At 40.8% G+C, this 21,029-nt stretch overlaps 2 protein-coding genes across 3 annotated transcripts; one reads left to right on the top strand and one right to left on the bottom strand.

Annotated features, from left to right (window-relative positions):
* Positions 1 to 933: 933 nt before the first annotated feature.
* Positions 934 to 18,372, bottom strand: acp7 (acid phosphatase 7, tartrate resistant (putative)). The gene is made up of 14 exons (XM_079692611.1): positions 18,294 to 18,372; positions 17,105 to 17,240; positions 15,782 to 15,982; positions 15,512 to 15,694; positions 14,489 to 14,514; positions 13,554 to 13,651; positions 4,998 to 5,060; positions 4,210 to 4,324; positions 3,886 to 3,999; positions 2,484 to 2,550; positions 2,033 to 2,100; positions 1,870 to 1,941; positions 1,367 to 1,504; positions 934 to 1,257 (listed from the first exon to the last, which is right to left on the bottom strand). Exons 2-14 carry the CDS (start codon positions 17,211 to 17,213, stop codon positions 1,192 to 1,194), a joined length of 1,320 nt encoding a protein of 439 aa, XP_079548737.1. The 5' UTR covers positions 17,214 to 17,240; positions 18,294 to 18,372; the 3' UTR covers positions 934 to 1,191.
* On the top strand, positions 17,807 to 20,927 carry LOC307046263 (KATNB1-like protein 1). 2 transcript variants are annotated; one of them, XM_079692618.1, is made up of 10 exons: positions 17,807 to 17,963; positions 18,592 to 18,713; positions 18,913 to 18,950; positions 19,042 to 19,312; positions 19,418 to 19,533; positions 19,620 to 19,670; positions 19,755 to 19,844; positions 20,001 to 20,105; positions 20,314 to 20,407; positions 20,495 to 20,927. In XM_079692618.1, the coding sequence occupies exons 1-10, from the start codon at positions 17,954 to 17,956 to the stop codon at positions 20,525 to 20,527; spliced, it is 930 nt and encodes a 309-aa protein (XP_079548744.1). In that variant the 5' UTR covers positions 17,807 to 17,953; the 3' UTR covers positions 20,528 to 20,927. The 2 variants fall into 2 exon arrangements, with proteins under 2 accessions (XP_079548744.1, XP_079548745.1); XM_079692619.1 differs by lacking the exon at positions 17,807 to 17,963 and adding an exon at positions 18,392 to 18,418.
* The last annotated feature ends 102 nt before the right edge of the window (positions 20,928 to 21,029 follow it).

Genomic DNA, 21,029 nt, shown 5'->3' with positions numbered 1-21,029 from the left:
GTAGTAGACTTCCATGTGCCTTTTGGTCTCAGGTCCTGACGGCCACACAGATGGACAATGAAATGAGGTTCCAATTTCCTGGAAGGATTAGCCAAGTGGGAATCTGTCATCTTCATAGACTGATAGAGCAGAGACTTGATCTGTGTAAATGAATTTCCAGGTTTTAAAAATGAAAAATATGCTTTGAAGGGCATGTGGCCCGCTGTCTGCCAGACTCATGCATTGTAGATTATTCAGGCAGCAATGAAGGGACCTACCTGTCAATGACAAGTTCTTTCTTGGAACAAAGTCTGGGCTTTGGCTCCAAGAATAAAGGTATCAACGAATCCCGTTGTGTAGAATGGACGTCGCCTCAAAACGTACACTAGCAAATACTTTTGAGGTTCAGAATCAGAAGGTTTATTGTCAAAAAGGTTTTTACTGAGAAGGAATTTGCCTTGGCGTTTGGGGCATACAGTTAACATATTGAGAGGAAAATAAATACTGGGAAAGTAAAAAGTAAAGAACAAAAATATATATAGGATTATTAAACAACAGGAAAGCTCTATTCCAAACCAAACTTTTATAACTCTTCAAAACTTGCAGTGCATACCAGATGCCTTACCTTTGATCTTACCTTCACAATAAAAGCCCTTAAAGTGTGTAACTGTTTATCAGAAATACCTTAAATGTATTCAGAGAGTTTCATTTAAAAAGGAAACTCTTTTTTTCTGAAGAAAGAGCTACCGAGAATCTATTTGAAACTCTTACTGAACAAGTTTTGAATGTGTTTTACATGTGCATTTCTGCGGGGATGTAGTTTCGATACTAAATATTTAGTGGCTATTATTTAGCATCTTTGTATAGTTTTCTCATCATGCCCTCAGTGTGTAGAGGCCTTAAAACAACAACAACAAAATGACAGTGATACAATATTGATCGTTTCCATCAAAATTCCATTTAAAAAAGAAGATTTATTCAAATGTATTTTTACATATATACATTGTTAGGGTATATTATCATCATAAAGTGGACTTTGGATTGGATACAACATAATTTGATATAAATGTTTAAAATCAATGGATCCGCGTCATCTTAATTTGAACAGCTAAATAACTTTCATCATCAGTGCATGATTTGTGTGATAAAGTGCTTGTTTTTAGTTCAAAGAGTATTTCCTGAGCAGTCTGAGTGTTTTGGCATTGGCAGTCTTCAGAACCAGGAAGAGAAGCCATGTTTTTCCTTCACCACCCATATGCTGTCAATCACCTTCCCATACTAGAACACACAGAAAAGTATTTGTTATGAATCAATACTCTTTGACCTTAAATGTATCCTTTTACCTTTACTGTGCTTGTATGCATGTTTTTCTTGCATGTGTGCTCACCTGATCATCTGACACCTGCTCCAGGTACAGGTGGGTAGCGTTGACCACTTGCATGCGGGTGTAGCCGTAGTCTGTGCTGCGGAGAGCGCTCCACTCTTTGGGGTTTGGATTGAACAGGTCGGTCTTCTCTCTGCAGCCCTGCGGAGGAATCAGTGATTTAACTAAATCTGCTAGTAATGAACCGCATGTCTTTCACAAGCTCCGTCCACGAAGCCCTGTAGGACATTTACAACTGTGGCTGAGTCTCGGTGTGTGTCTGGCCGCATTTTGATACGCTGATGAGTAATCCCTCTGTGGTTGGATGACGAAGCATGCACTGCACTGCTCACAACCACATCAGAAAACACTCAACCAGAGGCACAGCTGCTACCAAACTCCTGTGGCATACCAACTGCTGCAGAGCGGACTGTGAACAATACATAACATTGTTTTTGTTGGTGAAACTCTGTTTGTTCATACACCTGGGGAGGATAACAGAGTTGAAATAAAGTGAAAGTACTTACGGCAGAGCCTGTTATGATGTGGACTGGAGCTTTAGGGTTCACGTAAGGCTGCGCTTTGCTCCCATTGTAAACCTAAAGAGAAAAACAGATCAAGTTTTTTCCCTGATCTAAAATAAAGACTATAGATATAAGAGCGCGGAGGATTAAGAATGCAAGAGCTGACCTTGTCACGGTAGACGGGCCAAAGTCTCTCATATGTGTGCTCATGTGCCCACAACGCCACATCCACTCCTGTAAAACATATTTGATTAGAATCAGGAACCTTCCATAGAAGAAAATATAACATTCTTGCTCTGTACGCTCATGTTTCTCAGATCCTCTGCCCATTTCATTTTGAGATGTCTCAGAAATCAACAAAAGCTTAAAATCAGAGCGACCAAAAAGTTCCATTACGACTAAACAATTAAATGCAACAAACAAAAGTCTGGGAAACGTAATACAGGAAAAACATTTGCAAATGGGCTGAAGGGATGCCAGCCAGACCAAAGCCTGCTTTTTTAATAAAGAATGTTTGGATTGCTGTGCTCTCTGAAACTTTTGGGACATTAGTCTGTCTGAGTGCGCAAGTATGTGATCTTAAAGACCCATTAGCGGCACACAAATAGAGACCATACCTTGGCGGTAAAATAAATCCTCGAGACCGGGAGCTGGCGGTTTGGTGAAATTCAGTCCCAGTCTGACCTGAGATAAAACAGAGAGGAATTATGTCAGCGTGAACTTGCATTACTGTCCGAAACACGACCTGCCTCCTGAAACACAACCTGGTAGCATGCCCCTATCAGCCTCACTCCAAACCGTGCCAAGTGCCGAGGGAAGTAAGCATAAGTGGAAACTATTTGGTACAAAATACAGTGATTATGACAGCACACCGCACTCAATGTGCCTGTGTGGTGTGGCCAGCCTGCAACACGTGCCACACGTCTGCTACCGGGGCCGTTAAAGTGTCCGGTAACACAAATCCTACTAATACCTTTTTGATGATACAAAATAAAGCCTTTAAGGGTACAGATGATGTGCTGCAGTCTAAAGAACACACTGTAAAACTGTGTTTGTAGGCAATTAATCAAATGTGTTAGGGTAATGATATCATTTTCTTTTGCTTGGCCAAAACGAATAAAAGGTTAGGGACAGTTGTAACACCAAAACCTTTATAATCACACCAATAAAATGTCTGCCATAAGAAATTCAGTAAAGTCATAACAACAGGAGCTTTCACACTTGACACCGAGTAGCAGTGTGAGGTACTTTGTGTTTTTAAAAACAACAACCACCTGATGATATTAAAAGGTGCTTTGTTATCAAAGTACAATTCCCAGCTTTGGTGTCAATGGCAGTAAGATTTTGTTTTTATTTCAGTAACCTGCTAAAAATAGAAGTTATTGGATGTTTACTATATTTTATCTATAAAATCTTTAAGGACAGAACCCTTGGTACGTTGGTAAAAACTTATAACCATGGCTTTTTCAGCCGAGTGTATTCAAAAGAGTTAAACGCAATAAAAAAAACATATATTTTATTTAAACTTCTTATAACATTAAAATAAATGCATTGTTTTCACATTTAAATACCTAGCTTTCATCGTCAGACGTATAGGAAATGTAAATGTCCGGCCCTTTGACCAATCTTTCTTTTCTCATAAAGTGATGCTACTTGGAGAGGTCCCAGTTCACCACCTGGGCCCTGCCGTGGTGCCCTTGAGCAAGGCACCGGACAACCCCCTCACTCCCATTGCTCCCGAGGCGCTGTACAATAGCTGCCCACTGCTCCTGGTACTAGGATGGGTTAAATGCAGAGGCCACATGTCACTGTTTGTGCTGTGTGCTCTGCATGTGTGACCATTAAAGAGGGTTTCATCCCTCCCATTAAAAAGGGGCCTGGTGTATGTGCTCCTTATCGAACTGCTGTCAGTACGGGTTTTACAGCAATACATCATCTGGCAGTGTGAAGAAATCCTTAAATGAGGTTACTGTGTACATTAGGAAATGTGTGTGGATTATGTGTGTTTGATTTACATACAAGGGAGTCGAAGGTGGTACAGTCGTCCTGATCGTCGTCGGAGCAGTACATGGGTCTGTGTCCCATGGTGATGATCCACGGACGCACTGCTCGGTTCTCTGGCTTGTTGGCCTCCTACGTTGGGAAAAGAAAGACAAGCACATGTAAATGTGTGTGTGAAATCTTGATGGGATCATTTTACGATGGAACAAAATAAGAAATCAGTACATTTTATTTGTTTATGCAAAGAATGGAACTATTTCTACAAACAAATGGAAAAAGAGAGTGTTAACAAAAGAGAGGACTTAGTTATCATCAACACGTGTAAGTGGTGCGGTTATTAACCTCCAGGTCTTTCTTCAGCCACTCGTACTGCTTGAAGACGAGCTCCAGGCCATATTCGAGGTAGAAATAAACCTCGGTGGAGAGGGAGATGATGTGCGCTGACCCCAGGTTCCAGCTGTGGACACACATCGTTAAAATGATACACAGCCGAGAGCCAGCAGAGGAAGCATGCTGAAAGTCAGCACATAAGCAAAAACAGGCCTCACTTTAAACGCCACAAAAGTGTGAAAAATACTTCCAAATCCAAGCAATGTTCTTGTCTCTGACATTTCGCTGCTGGATGCAGTGCCAGATCCACTTTGGAGCATTAAGTCCCTGCTGTAACATGAGCGCTTACGTGTTCATCCTGCTCGGTTCATGGAAAAGCGTGTGTTCTGTGCATGTGTTCTGCATGTTGTAAACTGAACTGTTTCCAGTAGCAGTGGTGGGACTTCTTGTTCCCAGAGACTGATCAGCGGGCAGCTGGCCTGTGGTCGAGCATCGTATTATCTTACTGCCTGAGACAGGGACGTCTGCAGTGTGCCATGAGTCACTTAGTTAGATGTGTAGCTTCTTTGTGCAGTTCCAATGTCTCTGAGATAGCCAATTCCTCTGGGCTGCCTCTTGCAGGTCATTAATGCTTGCTGAAATACAGTAGGAGGCTAGGTAAACCTTCACATGATACTTCACATGGGGCCCATGTTGGAAAATATATGATTTCTTTTTCCGAGCCTCCATTTTTTACGGCTAACCAAAACGGCTTGTGGTTTATCACGTCAAAATGCCCCACATATTCTCTTCCAGCTTACCTGTACCACAGGCTCTCCGTCTGGCCCGGCATGCTGAAACGATTCCTATAGTTGGAGAAGTTACTACGGGGAAAAATAAAGAAAAATAAAGTTAAACGGAGGGACTGATCATGCAATCTACGTTCTTTGAATATCTAAGTGATGGCAATTAACGCCACAGACTCCAGCTCTCTCTTATTTTGTGGTGCCTACACAATACACTCATTCTCAGCTTTGCTTGGAAATATATTATATCTTTAAAAAAACTGTCTCGTTTTCTTTTGTTTCTTCAGTTTTTCACTTTGATTTCAACCTGCCAGAAAACTCAGGGTGGTATATCACTGGATAAAGATGACCATCAAGCTTCTGTGGTGACATCTGCTACAAAGTAAAAAAAATATATATGAAGCTAGTTTTAGATATTTCGGAGAAACTGTACACTTTGCTGTCGCCAGCATATCAGTGGCTGCTTCTCCAAATTAGAGGCTGTAGAAAACATGAACGTAGCGTTTTTGACCTCACCCTATGGCGTTCTAACGGGAGCTTTTGAAGCTTAGAATCTTGGTCAGATAATCAAAATTTGGGGGAGCCTGGATGGAGCCAAGATGGGACAAGAAAGTAGGAGCCACCATGGCGGAGAACGCTTCACCTGTCAATCACGAACACAGGCCGCTAAACACACCCCTCACAAAACCATGACATCTTTAAAGAACAGTATAATTTAAGATCTAGATGAATTACATCTCGTGCACTTCCTTGGTGGTTTTTGGGACTGAGATTTGGTGGTTCCTACTTGCTCCAGATATAGGATGTAGGATAGTAGCATTTAACTATCACTGTCACCACAATCACCACCGCTTATTTCGGGACTCTTTACATTTCATACATATGAATCCTTAATAGGAGCGTTCACACCAATAACTTTTCCCACAAAGCTTCCTGAGAACTCTTTAGTTCTCATGAACTAAGTACAGATCGCGTTCACATCGGAAATGAGTTCCTGGGGGTGGATTAGGCAAATGAAGCAATGAAGCCGCTGACGTCACTGCTTCTTCTTCTGCTTTAGGTTTACTGACGGGCCGCAAACAACTTCACAGCGGCCGGAAGTCCCCGGAGTTAGGGACTGGCTTCAGTAATAGCTGCTGAGACTCCCAGCAGCTTCTACTGAAGCCTTCCGACTCGAGTAAACGTTCAGAACGCCGACACCTCCTCATCTCCACCATTCCCATGTTTTATTTTGTGTTGTCATAAGTTAGTCTCTCTGCGTTTCTGCACTGGGCTAATGCTAATGCTAATAATGCAATGCGAGGATAATAAAATGGCAGCTTCACAAAAGTTTTTGGGAGTTTGACGGGGTGTGGTTTGCATTCCGCCCAGCCAATCAGAAATAGGAACCTTTTTCTCCCACGAAAGTCCCTGCTCTCTAGCAGGGACTGAAAAGGGGGTAAAAAAGGTTCTCTAGAACTAATTTAGTTCCTGGGACTTTTTGGTGTGAACGCAACTAAATCGTAGTTCTCAGGAACCTTTGTGGGAAAAGTACTTGGTGTGAACGCGCCTATGACAAAAATAATCAAAAAAAACATTCAACAGATCGTATCAAACCAACACTCCATCAGTACAATGGGTGCACCATGCGAGAAGGAAAAACTCTTTCATGGAAAGCTCAACCCGCCAGTCTCTTTTCACGGTTTTTAATTTCCGCATGAAGGCAGGAGCCAATCTTCTCAACGGGCCATTAACTCTCCGAGGTGATGGGATTGATTGTTTTCTTATCTTACATAAGGGATGGAAAAATAGGGAGTATACTGGACCGCAGCCGGGTCAGGGTGGGACAGTTCAGATCCCTGCACTGACTGGGTTAATGTAGGGTTAGGGGTAACTAGAGAGCAGCGGGGTCATAGGTCAAAGGCCAGGAACAGGGACACAAAGGGAGGATCACAGCGAGGTCAGGGTGAAATGGGCCAGTGTGCGATCCAGCAGTGGCTCGTTTGTGATCTCTCAGCATTAAGGAGAATGCAGAGTCGTTTTTATGGACATACTACAACTTTGTGTAAGTGTGACATACTATTTTGAAAGCTGAAATGTCATATTATAGTCTGGATTGTTAGGAAATATATATTAAACGAAGCATCATAGCATTTTCAGCAATGCATCAACTGACATGTACAGTATGTTCTGATGCATCATAGAAGGAGATCAAATAGATACGTATAAAGAGTGAGATCAGTTCAACTCATGGCATTGAACCAGAAACGGTCATAAAATGGGTTCATACTCCCATCTTGTGGCTGGGAAGTGTACTAGCAGCCATATAGAGGGCTCTGGGAAAGCAGTTAGTAGAAATAAACATTTTATTCAGTAAAAATAATACACACACTCTCTAGGAATTCAAACTGAGTATTATAACCAGGCATGCCCTGAGGGGAAGGATTAGCCTGTAGAAATACATTCATCAGCAGGTTTTAAAGTCTAATTGTAAGGCTTAGCGGTGGAAAACCTTAAAGAAATACGATTCAATTATATTCGTCTCATAATTATGAACTACGGGAGTCCGACATTTAACATGCGAGTTGTCCTCTGTAACCCAGAGCAAGCGTGTTTCCATGTGTGTTTGCTTTTCCATTAAAACAAGACCGAGATGCAAATCTGGTTGCTGTCAAAGTCAATGTGAACAACCTGACTCTTAAACTGACCCAACAAGACCCCCACCCTCCCTTCATCAGATCTTCCCTTTCATCCTCTGATGAGCTTAATCCAGGCAGTTGGAGACATTGTCTCAACCAGTTGTAGTCTAAAGGAAACATGTCACTATCTTCCATCCCAGGGCAGCGTTTGAAACACAGATGCTCGTTCCCCTGTCCCTCCGAGGGCCCGATGAACCATATTGTGCTCGGTGAACAAAGACAGTCTTGATTGGGGCCTTAGCATCTTCTGAGGGTCCACTGTTCTCATCCTGCTGGAATGCTGACTGAAAACGTTTGTGGTCAGCCATGTTTCAATTGCCTTTTTAGATTTTGAGGTTGGAAAGAGGGATGAATGGAGAAGTACAGTGCGAGAGGAAGAAAAAAGCAGGGGCCAGCTGCTGGGAGTATTTGGATTCGTAACAATACCACAGAGCAAAACACACATTTAGGTATAGGAAAGGGAGGGAGAGGGTTAGATTTCTGGTTATGTAATGCAGCGAGCTGTTTCTTGATGCTAGGTTTTTGTGTCAGCATGCAGCGCCAAGAAAAAGAGACTACTGTTAGCAGCTTCTTAATAAAGACCAGGCAGTAGTCGCGTTGCACATTGCGAGGCCAGGCGAGGACTGTTCAGCAGGGGCAGCAAGTAAATATTATGCTGCAAGATCAGGCACCTCTAAACGCTTCAAAACGCATAAACACACACAAGTGACTCCAGCAGATGTTCGTGGAAGTTAGGAATACATTAGCCGCTAACGCTCGGAATGAGGCTGCTGAGGGTCTCTGCTTTTCTCTCCTCTTTACTCATCTTCATCACAGCAACATTGAACTCGAGGTTGCAAAATGTATCCAGGACAGATTATAGGCTCTTACTTATGGACAGTGGTACATTTCTGTTCCATATTACTGGGACTTCAAACAACCATGTGTTTATGAGTTGCATTGTGGGGACATTGATAGAGCTCAAGGGATAAAGACAAAATATAACAGAATATCAAAATACGACGAGGCTGCTACAATATGTTTAGGGCTGCAAAAAAGGTTTTATAGCCAATTAATCTGCATTATTTTAAGATCTAAAGTGGCTTGATATTTGCTTTAACGTATCATTTGGAAGTAAAAACTGAGTGCATAATAAAATGGCTGACCAATGTCACCATTAGTGTTTGGATTTGATCCCCACTTACCAAAGACAATGAATGTAAGCTGGTCGGTGGTGAAGAAATGTACGTTACTGTGGAGAACAAAAAGCAGTGTGTCCTGTGTTGTCAGTGTTAGTAGGCAGTGAAAACAGAAAGCAGTTGGTTGTCTTTGCAACAGTGAACCCAACAACAACACCACTTTGAAACACTGCAGATCTTGGCCACCCCTCTCACCGCATGGGACTATCTATAAAATGTCCACTACAATTGTTTTGTCTGGCCATCAGTCAAATCCTCACATTTAAAGGCTGGAACCAGCAGATGTCTATTATCTTATATTGAAAAACACTGATTACCCACTCTTTAAAAATGATTTAATAAAAAGATTTATGTTTCCGCAATGGTCCAATCAATAAATATTTCAGCTCTGAATTTGTACTTTCCCCCATACTTCAGTTGCATTCTCTCAGACCGGAGAATGTCCCAGACCGCAAGACGTTCAGTGAGGCCGAGTCAATACGCAGACAGAGTTACAACCGTGTCTCTGAAAAACATGTAGTGAGCTGATTATTACCAGTCAGATAAATGTTTGCTTTGGAGAGCGTTGCTTTGTTTACATGTTGTTGGCTATTAATGCTGCTCCAGCCTTTAGAGACCAAAATAGCTCCCATCTGCTCATGGTAAAGTTAGGAGTTTTCAATAGTGTGTTCATTAAAGGGGAAAAACTGTGGTTCAACAACAATTTTGTTTTTCGGGTGTTCAAATCATCACCACACACACACACACACACACACACACACACACACACACACACACACACACACACACACACACACACACACACACACACACACACACACACACACACACACACACACACACACACACACACACACACACACACACACACACACACACACACACACACACACACACACACACACACACACACACACACACACACACACACACACACACACACACACACACACACACACACACACACACACACACACTTCAATTTGTCATGAAGTGTCTGGCAAGTCTCTCTCAACAATATGGATGTGCTGCTATTTTTGCCCAAAGTCCATTAATCATACTTTTGCCCCGAGGCAGAATGTGGCATAAAATGTATACAAAAAAGGAAAACATTAGCTAATCAAAAACAGGAGACGGACCGGAGACATTCGGACAGCTTCCATGTTGTCTCACTGTCTATGAATCTCTGTTAAGTGAGGTTATATGAGGTACTTATCTATAGCAGAGAGCTGTTGGCACGGCCCTAGTTTGGAGAAGCAGGATGGAGCACAAGGAAGCTAAACACAGGCTACTGAGGCAGCGAAATGTATTAAAGCCTAGATAAAAAAATTTTTTTCAGTTAAGTGTACTCTATTTTTAGAATGTAAAAACCGCTTTACCTTCGGAAACCCCTTTTTACAGAATTTAATCCGTTATCTATGCTTACCAGACTACATTAACTTCAACAGTCATTTGACTAGTACAAAAAGGGCAGTTGCTGTTCTACCACTGTCTGGATCGGTTAGTACTAAGGATGTAACGATACCAAAAACTCACGGTACGATAATATCGCGATAACAAGTCCACGGTACGGTATTTATCGCGATATTGAATAATAAAGGGAAAAAAATCAATTTTCTTTCTTTTTTTCCACTCGGAAAATGTTTCTTTATTACATAATACATCTGATTTGTACAGCATTTTAGTAGGATAGGAGTATTTTAAAGTGTCAAAAACAAAGTGACAGTAACAGACTGGAACAAGAAAACCAGTGTTTGTGTACCTACTAGTACTACCAAACAAAGTAGGCATTTTCTTTGTGCCACAGCATCTCACAAATAAACAAGCTAATAATCAGACCCTGCAATACAATAAATCAGGTTTCACTTTAGTTTTTCAAGTAACTCAACTCAAACTCACTAGTCACTCACTCAGTATCATCAGACAGGTTTTTATGAATATGAGAATGTCCACATTTCCAGGTATTTATAAGCTGGGATGTTTGGGCATTTACGATATCCCCTGCGCTGGAAAAAACTCTCTCGCTTGGTACTGATGTTGCTGGGACACCAGTGGTCGCGTTAACCGAATATTTTATTTAACAATGACGGAAAAATCTGAAAGCAGTCTGTCATTTTGACAGATTAGAACAAACTCGGAACAGCGCCAACGTTTCCCCGCAGCGAGGCTCTAGTGTTATGCCGTGTTATGCATGCCCTCCAAAAGGAAATGATATAGTTCCCAAACCGTACTTTGCCGTACAGATCAATACATGTCTGGGAGGCTTTGCTTTACGCTGTGCGCGCTCCCGCGAGGTGCATGCACAAACGGCATAACACCCCCCCCCCATGGACAGTTCAAGAGCGTGCTCTCTCGTGAACTGTTCAGACCCGACGGGTAATAAGGGATTATGACGGATATTTTACGATCCTGTCTGTCAAAATGACGGACAGCAAAAAAGTCTAACGCCACCTCAGTGGGACGGAGAGATATGCTTTTGCCATGGGTGACAGCAGTGGGTCAAACTGTGCATTGTCTCTCCACCACTTCAAAAACAATACAGTTTTTGCCAAGAAGGTGAGGCTTATTGACAGGGCGAGATATAAATATATGGTTGGTACTTGTTAATGTCTCTAGGTGTGTACATGTAGCCCTGTAAATACGATGTCCTTTTGTGTTATCTGTTGTTTTATGTTCATGTTGTAACCTACTTGCTGCCATGTTGGACAGGTCTCCCTTGAAAAAGAGATCGATGAGGTTTAAAAAAAAAAAAGTTTTTTAAAAAGAAATCACGATAGATTTTGTCAGTCTCACGACGGTATTGGGACGTTTATTTACCGCGATACCGCGATATTCGGTATATCGTTACATCCCTAGTTAGTACTGATTTTGTCAATGAAGTCTGGGGGCTTTAAGGAGGGTATGAATAATGACTTTGGTCCTCAGTTGGAAACAGCTGTCATGGTCTGACAGAAAGGTAACGCCTTTAGTTAACAGATATTGATTATTTTAAGGTGGCTAGCAGCAGGACATTGCTCAGCCTCCATTCTTCTGAAAACTGGGGTCCTGCTGACCTTCATTTACTGTAGCCTGTAGGCCAGGCCTATTCAACTGGCGGCCCGCGGGCCAGATGCGGCCCAGAACCAACTCCCGAGTGGCCCAGCCTCCCGTAGCCAAATTCCTACACTAGTACAGACCATGAACGCAACACTCCGCGTTGCATAGAAACCACCAAACCACAACGCAGCACGTTTTTTGAAAGTGCATCTTAGTGGTGCTAGTAACGGTGGTCCTATGGTAGCAACTCTAAAACATGTCTCTCTCAACTCTGAAGCGTAAACAGAGACAAAACGGTCATTGATCTTGTGGAGCAGATCCAAGTCAAGCTGGACCTTTTCGCGACCGACTTGAGCACGGATCGGATGCTGCATTTTCCGACGCTCCCCAAACACATCACATCTCCGGCACAAATCACGGATGTGATGACAGATTTCATTGCGAGGTTGAAAGAGAACTTTGCCGGTCGATTGGATGGACTTGCTCTGCCCACAGAGGTGATGGGCTTTGCCAGAGACCCCTTCACTGTTGCAATAGAGGGGGACGTATCAACCAGAGCAAAGGAAGTGGTTCCCTGCATCGACAAGGGGAAATATACACTGGAACTTATTGACATGCAGCGCACTAACGGGCCATCGAAGTTTTGGAGTGATGTCAAAAAACGGCAGTTCCCTAACGCTCAGAAAGTAGCGATCTGTGTGCTCAGTATGTTTGGATCAACATACACATGTGAATCAAGCTTTTCACACATGAACTCAATCAAAAGTAGCACTCGCTGCTCCCTGACTGACAGCACTCTTCACCAATGTCTTAGGATTGCATTGATATCCTATGAGCCAAAAATCACTGCTCTTGTTCAAAACAAAAGATGTCCCTTCTCCCATTGAGAAAGTCAGCGATGACAAATCACAAATGAGGTGATAGTAAGCACCTAGAGTAGTTTACTATAGTAGACGTGTAGTGTAGTATTCATTCATATAGTTACCCGTATCCCTTGTTATGGGTTTGTGCACTGAAGGGTTTGACAGTTCTTTCTGTATTCATTTAAATGCACTTTGTAATGTGTCTGGGTCAAATGTGACCAAAACTTATGATTTTTTTGTTATTACTTGAAAAGTGAAAAAATAGTATTGCTACAGTACTACCTCTTTGTGTTGCATTGGAGCTCTTTAGCTGTTTTTTTTGTATGTCAGGAAATGTATTAAGACTGCTATTATTGTATTCAGTAAATGCACTTTGGGATGTGCCTGGTTCAAAAACAATAACCTGAATATTTGACTTCTAAAGCAAACAAATGTAATGCTACAACTGTGCACTTTTTTTTCAGATTCTGTTAAATTAATGCTAATTTGTTATGTTTTTATGCACTTTTTGACCTACCTTTGTTAGATGAACAATGAATAAAAATTGCATGTTTTTCATCACAGTAATATGTGTTTGTTTAAAATGTGTCACTACCCGCTTTTTACAGGCCGCTGAATGTCTGGCCCAGCTGAATTTTGTAGTTATAAAATCTGGCCCAACTGAATGTGTAGTTGAATAGCCCTGCTGTAGGCCATACACTGGATAAGTACCACATCAAATCCCACTTGAAATAAATCCAAACTAATCCTTCACTAAATGCGACTTTTTTTAATGAATACAGGTGAAATCAAATCAAATAATTTACTTCCACCTACTATGTGGACTCGTGGTTGCCGGGACAGGTCATGTAGGGCACGTAGGCGGCTATGGACTGGATCTGCCTCATGAACTCGTCTCCGATCCTGGCGTTATCCTGGAATATTGACAATCAGGGGTTACTACATGACGACAATGATTTTTCCCATGGGATAACATTGTTTCTCCAAATTAGATTAAACTATGCAAGTCAATTTTCCAGACGGCTTCAGGAATGCATAGCCGACAAAGCTCACTTAAAACAGAGGCTATTTCTTTCTTAGATACACATTGTGGTTAAAACCTGTTCTCACGGCTCGTACCTGCCGCAAACATAATGACCCATCACACAAAATTCCCTTTCTCTGCTTTTCTATTTACAATATCAGTGAGGCCACAGAATGTACGTGCACATTCCAGCTAAAAAAACACATATTGGATGAATTATGGTTATTAATGTTTGCCGTAGTCTGCTGATTACATTTAGCATTTCGCACGAATAATGCAGGATTTGAAGAAAAATGATATGACCATCGAAGACAAGGTTATGCCTAATATCACAGATGACAGGGAGACAATGAGCGAATATGTTATTGGGACTTAAGTTTGAAGTTTGAAATGGCACTTATTTTATTCAAGAAATACTTTGGCGATATGACCCTGACTCTCGTCTTTCACCACAGGCTTACGGCATCTCACAGTAATGCTAATCCTAAACTGTGTGTCTTAACCACAGCGGAGGGCCTTAATATGAACCAATAATAAACAGTGGAGAGTCTCGAGGTGGAGGCAGAGGAGAAGGGCAAAATGGCTTATCTCATCTGTCACTGTGGAATTAGTGGAAAATCTGAGTGGCTTTGAGAATATACGCTATCGATGAAAGAAATTCGCGGTCAGTAACCTATATTGGCACATCAGAGGTCATAATATTGAAATTATAGAAGAGTAAAAATACCTCGTGCATATCATAGGCAAAGTCCCCTGTAAAACAAAACAAAAGTCCACAGATTAGAAGGAAGTGTTTGTTAGGACTGCTACTTTCCCACAGTATAGAGAATGAATACCTCGGGTGCACTATGCCAAAATGAGTTCCCACCCCAAAAATGTGTTATTCTTTTATTATATGAAAAAGCAAATGGTAGATTTTTGGTAAATTTGCTTTATAATTCTTTTTAAGAGTTAGATGAGATTAATGCCACTCGTATGCTTAAAATAATGCAGTTAAATTAGCTTAGCATAAAGACTGGAAAAATAGGTAAAGATCTGTCTATAATCTATGAAGTTACAGCTAATCTGTAAAATAAATGTGATAAACAACGTGCATCTTTTACAGGGAGTTGCATGCTGGGATTTTTTTAGTGATCTCAATATATTACGACTTTGTATATTCATCCCCCAAATTATTCTTATCTGCTGTTGGCTAAAGGTTATATAAAAGTGTACATTAATAAGAATGGCATCTGTTTTCTCATCTAACATTTTCCAAAAACCAAACTATACGTTTAATAAATAAACATTGGGCTAGCGTTAGCCACATGCTAAATTGTGATCCCACTTTATGAGGCAATTCAATTAATTATATTCTCTGCAAACATGTGAAGTGGCCGTAAACAAGCGTTTCATTTGGTGTTTCATTTGATAAAGCAACGAAATGCAAAGATAAATTATGCTGTCATTTTATTATCCTGGCATTTAATAAAAGACAGGAGCCAAAAGCTGTAGCGCCAGGGATTTGGTCGATCACAATTCGGCATCCAGCACATATTATTCAAAATCAAAACAACCACGAAACATTCATTTCTATAATGATAAATATAACACTTGAGTGGATTTTATTTGCGTTACCACAATCTATTGCACGCTGTGCCAGGTATCTGTGTATGACTGCAGCCTGAGGCAACAGCTGCTAAATCTTAATAACTCTTGGCAGCTTTCACAGTTCGAATTGTTGTAATATTTCCATCCGTGTGGATCTTACCTATGTGCAGGATGACATCGTACATGCCGAGCTGCGTCTCCTTTTGCAGCCGAGCCAGAGACTGAGGGTTCTCATTGCCCAGGTCACCATACAGAGCAAACCTGGGGCTGAAGCTAGCGCTGTCATTCAGAGCAGTGAAGAAGAACACATCGCTCCAGCCCTCATCGCTCCCACAGTGGTAAACTGAAAGTGCACAGGAGGAGAACACATCTTTAACATGAGTTATGGTACAGAACGTGGAAAACAGAGTAATATCAAAGGTCCACCCACCATACGTGGCGGCAGGTTTGAGGCCTGTGAGCGTGACTCTGTGGATGTACATCTTCCTCTTCTCCTCTCCTGAGTCCACAAACAACGTAGCGTCGCCTTTGGCACTCATGTCAAAGAGCCGACCTCCCATAAGGCCATACTCCACCACGCTCTCTGTCTTGTTCAAGGTGGTCCAGGTCACTCCCATAGAGCCTGGCTCTCCTGTGAAAGAAAGCCCAATCATTGGAATTGTGATGTGGATTGACCTGACTGAACAACTGGATTCACTTACTGATGCATCTATAAAACATAAGAGATGCTTATGAAAAGGCTGACTTTGCACAAGTGGACCTTGTGATCTTGCCGCTGGCAGATAAGCAGACTACAGGCCACGTACTCATTTCATCAAGACATGCACGCATTTCATGAATACCACAGTTCACCTTCATGGGCTATGCCACACAGACTGTTTGAAACAAGGAGTAACATCAGCTATTTGAATAAAGGGTAAGGCAATTATTTGGTGTCTCTAACCTAAATGACTTACACAAAGTGCACAGGTGGTGTTTTCAAGTGACAGGACACTTAAATGGGATGTTGCTGTCGCATTAATAAACCTTAAAGATGCACTACTAAGGCCTTCAGCTTTATGTGAATTATCAGCCCTGTGTTAACTTGGATTTGTGTAGAAAACTTAGTTTTTCTTAGATAAATGTCCATTTTTGTATTACTTTATAACGACTGGGCCATGTATTATGACAGCCAAGCTATATCAGAAACATTTGTATAAACTCTCACACACTTCTGCGGTATAATCAAAGTCTCATCTATCCAGTCGTATGCTCACTTTTGCTCAAACGTACTATTACTATATCTACTAACTTACTATTCACAAAATATAGTGCTCACATAGATGAGTTGCATGTGAGGTTGTTAATTCTGAGCTATTTACTTCAATTCATGAAGACATTTCTGTTGTGGGTGCATGTAAGAAAATAAAATGTTTTTCATAAATTCCACACGAGCTGAGATAATGATAAACAAATCATCATTCTCGAGGTAGTATTGCTGCATAATCCATTACATGAATCACACAGACTTTTTTGTTAATATTAAGGTCACTGAAACTGAATCTAAACTTTTGTGAACCTGTTGCATATCTTCAGTATCCAATGTTTAGCTGCCAAAACATACCAGTGCTTTCAGTTATTATATTATTGAGTGATTTGTACAGAACATCTGTGAATCCATATGACTTGGATACTGGTTTGTATTGCTGAGAGGAAAATTGTATCCCTCAAAGGAAAATAAATGATGAGGCTGATGGAAACAGTTGACACTAACCTGGATAGGAGAGGTGAACCTGCTCTGGCTGGGTCCATATGGGAGGAACACCGAGCACCAACAGGGGTGCGAGGCTCATCAAAACACAGGCAGCATGAACAGGAACCATTTTGAGACTGAATACAGGAACGACAGCCTGGATAGAGAAGCAACACATACCCAGGACATCAAATCATCTTGTAGCTCTAATCACATGATGTTAAAAGCTTCCATGCAGACATCACATGACACAGTGTCTATTGATGTGAAACCAAGAGGATCAATATTTTAAAATGACAACCCGTGGGATGAGAAATGCAGAACTTAAAGCGCAGAGTCAGCAGCAGAGAACAGATGATGTGACAATAAAAGCAGCTGATGTTGTTTTTCATTGTGCATTCAGGGAAGTCAAAGTGAGTTCAAGTACAGCAGGGATTAGCTTCCACAAGCCACAACTTGCCTCTGATCAATAAAGTGCTAAGGTGAACAGCTGATACTGTATGCCTGACTGATCAGAGAAAAGGCCCTCTCAGGGTCATTACCCACAAGGGACTAAAGCAAGTTTGATTTGAGCCAAAACACAATGCCAGTCAAACTCATTATCATTTGTTAACTGCCTCATCTGACTAGCAGACTCAAAACAACACATTTAGATCAAACCTGCCCTTTAAGATAGTATTTGATTTTGTAATCTGCACCATTGATATCTCAGTAGTCGCTAGAGGGTGCTACCTGCAAATTGCATTATGAATAGATGCTTTATTCTCTGACAATGGGCGGCAGTTGATATCGGTTGTTACTAACAGTATGTTGGCAATCGCTTAAAAGAGATACAAGGAAGGTTTAACTCTTTATTGTCTCTGATGAGGAATGGAAAGAGGTAAGCAAATCATTTCGGACAAGTTATTCGTCTTCTATCGACGCTGTTGTGATTTGAATCTTAAAGCAGTTTCATAGACCAATGATTGTAACGTTAACCCGTGGTAACTTGTGTTTAGTCGGTTTATTACGCTTTATAGCTGGCGAATTCCAACCTCTGTTATCAACGTGTGTAGCGTTACGCCAAATATACCGTTACGACAAATAAAACGTATTTGTATGTTGTACATGACAACCCCTGCACTTTAAAGATACTGAATAAGCCTCTCCAAACGCTTAAACACTGTCTGACAAGGATAAGTTAGCTAAATGTTATATTAAAAACACTCACCAAACTATCTTTGTCCCGCCGTCGGGAGCACTTCCTGGTTACGTCACAGCACAACAATGCCCACGTGGATTGTGGGAAATAGTAGTTGTTAAGCCTGTAGAGTAGTAGACCATAGAATGTATATGGTGTGTAGTAGAAAGAACAAAATACAACATGAATGATGTGAATGATAGATTTTAGACACACAAACTATAATGGGTGTTGACCATGATAATCTGACTGTGTGCTTGTATTTGTTTAATCAGGTAGGCTATAACAATGTATTATAGCTGCTTAAAATGGCCTTCTCTTTCTTAAGGTATAATGGACTCTAACGACTCTAACAGTGAAGACGGAGACTACCAAAGTCTTGAACATGCCCAGAAACAGGATGCAGCCCAGTACAGAGTGAAGTATCCTCATGGTAGAAACACAACAAATGTGAGTAGATTGACACATTGATATACACACATTTATTTCTATATTTCTATGGTCGAACGCTCTTATTGTGGTCGAACGCACTTATTGTAAGTCGCTTTGGATAAAAGCGTCAGCTAAATGCAATGTAATGTAATATGCTGGTCCTCTTTTACTGCTTATAATTGTGTTGTTTATCACCATGCAATATCTTTACATGCAGATCGATAAAGATAAAAGTGAGGAATTTAGCAAAAAGAGGTAAGTCATGTATGTTTTTTGGTTACATTTTCATATAAGGCAAGATGGGACTTGTTTTCAACGTAAAGATTGAACTTTTTATCATGACCAGGAATCCAGTGAGTCGTTCCAGCAACCCGGGGAGAGTAAAGCGGGTAGTCTCATGTAAGAGAAAGACCCATCATCTGACGGTGCCTCGGAGGAAGCAGCATGGGACTGGGAAGACGTATAATGCTGCAAACAAGGAGAATGGCATGGACTGCAGGAAGGACGTTCAACAGGAGGGATTTTACATGAACCCTTCAGAGTTCCCGCTAAATGTCAATAATAACCTAAAGACCGGTAGAACTGGTTCTGAACAAGCCGACGACTGTACCACTGAGGTTAGAAATACTATCATAGCCCGGGCTACATTTCTGCTTCTTGCATTGTCTTTTATTTGTTACTAACATGTAGGTAAACCATCTGAACCTGACAATGTTTTTCAGCTCACAATGGATCATAGCACAATGACTGAGGTGCTCTTTGGAAGAAACCTGAGACTGAAAGTATCTTTAACACTATGGCAGAGAAATGTTGGAGAGCTGTTGATGTATTTCCTAAGGTATGTAATGTGTAGTTGGTTTCCACAAAGGGACACTATTTTCACTATGATTTCAAAAGTTGACATACTTAACTGTCTTTTTACAGAATTCAAGACATTGGTGTGTTTGTTGATTTTCTACCACTAATAAGCAAAAGGTGAGTGACTTAATAATTGCAGAAGTCTGAGTCTCGCTGCCTACAAGTTGAGTTAATGTTAAGTTAATCTAATTTTCTTTTCAGCATTGAAGAACATTCCCAGGAGGTCACCATTGGCTGTTGTGTTGACCTCTTTCCTTTAGTAAGGAGAGTCCTAACCAATCCATACGAAGAGTGAGTGTTTCTGGTGAAATGTACTTCTAGTTTTGCAATAGAATTGAATTATTACAGAATAAAATGCATTGAGCACTTACAGAAATCAACAGTATGTGTAAGGATAATAGAATAAATTAAGTACTAATACATTAAGATATTTATTTTTTCTCACAGGTATATCATAGTTGGTTTAAAGTGGATTAATTCAGTTTTGAACAGCTGGTGTGAGGAATTAAGAACAAGTGGCTATAGTGGATCAACAAAGCTTCCAATGGATAAGTAAGTGCAGTTTTATGAGTTGTATGATACTTCAGACTGATTAATTCTGCATAGATTCATGTGAAGTTGTCTTGTTAAAGCATACCAAAATCATTAGGACACATTTAATAAAATAAAACATATAAAATACCATCTACCATTTAATACAAGCCAGAATGTGCCACTATTTTCAAAAAGAAAGTGGTAAAGTATTTGTACTTTGTTTCAGAAATTTCCAGGCATTTAATCAGCAGTTATTGGAGTTATGGTTTCAGGAACCTTTACTGAAATCTGTTCCAGGACCTGCTGGAGACATGGCAAAGGTCAGTACTGCATGTACGAATAAAATCCTGACCACTTTTCTTAATCTAAAAAGGTCTTAGTCTTACATCATGATCTTTCTCCCTAAGGTCATTGATTCCTTCCTGTCCCAACTAACCTGACGGCAAAAAGGAAACGTACAAAAGATCCTTCTCCAGGAGCAGCCTCCTAAAAAACATTTCGCAGAATCATTTGGAGCTGATGTTGTTTCTATGGAAAAGTACCTTTGAGCTTGTACTGTACCTGTCCTGAGAGGACATCTGTAGTGATGTATTTATTGACTGGATGATAAACTTAAAAAGTTTAAATACTGAGAATGTGCAATACAAATGTAATCTTGTTGCAAATTTAACTTGATTGTCAAAGTGGGATCCTGTAATCATATGATCAATGAGAGTTAATGTATGTCAAAGAAACTCGGATTGTGTCCTGAATGTAAAATAGTTATACTGATATATCGTTTGTGTCTATCTTCTTTGATTGAACCATTGATGATAAATAAAATGTGTAATTTACAGTAAATGTAAAGTTTGTTGTTGAAGTATATTTGGTACAACCAAGGCAACATCTATAAATCCCCTTTTTCAGCAGGAGAAGTGGTTTTACTTCTGAAACTGCAGCTGC

Source organism: Notothenia rossii, assembly GCF_949606895.1.
Source record: "Notothenia rossii genome assembly, chromosome: 7".
Lineage (NCBI taxonomy): Eukaryota > Metazoa > Chordata > Actinopteri > Perciformes > Nototheniidae > Notothenia > Notothenia rossii.
The sequence above is the reverse complement of the archived record's forward strand: the minus strand, read 5'-3'. Positions and strand labels throughout refer to the sequence as shown.

Excerpts from the sequence above, each read along its gene's own strand:
- LOC307046263 (XM_079692618.1), top strand. Across the intron at positions 18,714-18,912 it reads ATGGTAGAAACACAACAAAT|ATCGATAAAGATAAAAGTGA; the intron begins GTGAGTAGATTG and ends CTTTACATGCAG. Across the intron at positions 19,313-19,417 it reads CCGACGACTGTACCACTGAG|CTCACAATGGATCATAGCAC; the intron begins GTTAGAAATACT and ends AATGTTTTTCAG.
- acp7 (XM_079692611.1), bottom strand. The coding sequence starts at position 17,213 with ATGGTTCCTGTTCATGCTGCCTGTGTTTTGATGAGCCTCGCACCCCTG. Across the intron at positions 15,983-17,104 it reads GGTTCACCTCTCCTATCCAG|GAGAGCCAGGCTCTATGGGA; the intron begins GTTAGTGTCAAC and ends TTTCTTTCACAG. Across the intron at positions 2,101-2,483 it reads GGATTTATTTTACCGCCAAG|GAGTGGATGTGGCGTTGTGG; the intron begins GTATGGTCTCTA and ends TATGTTTTACAG.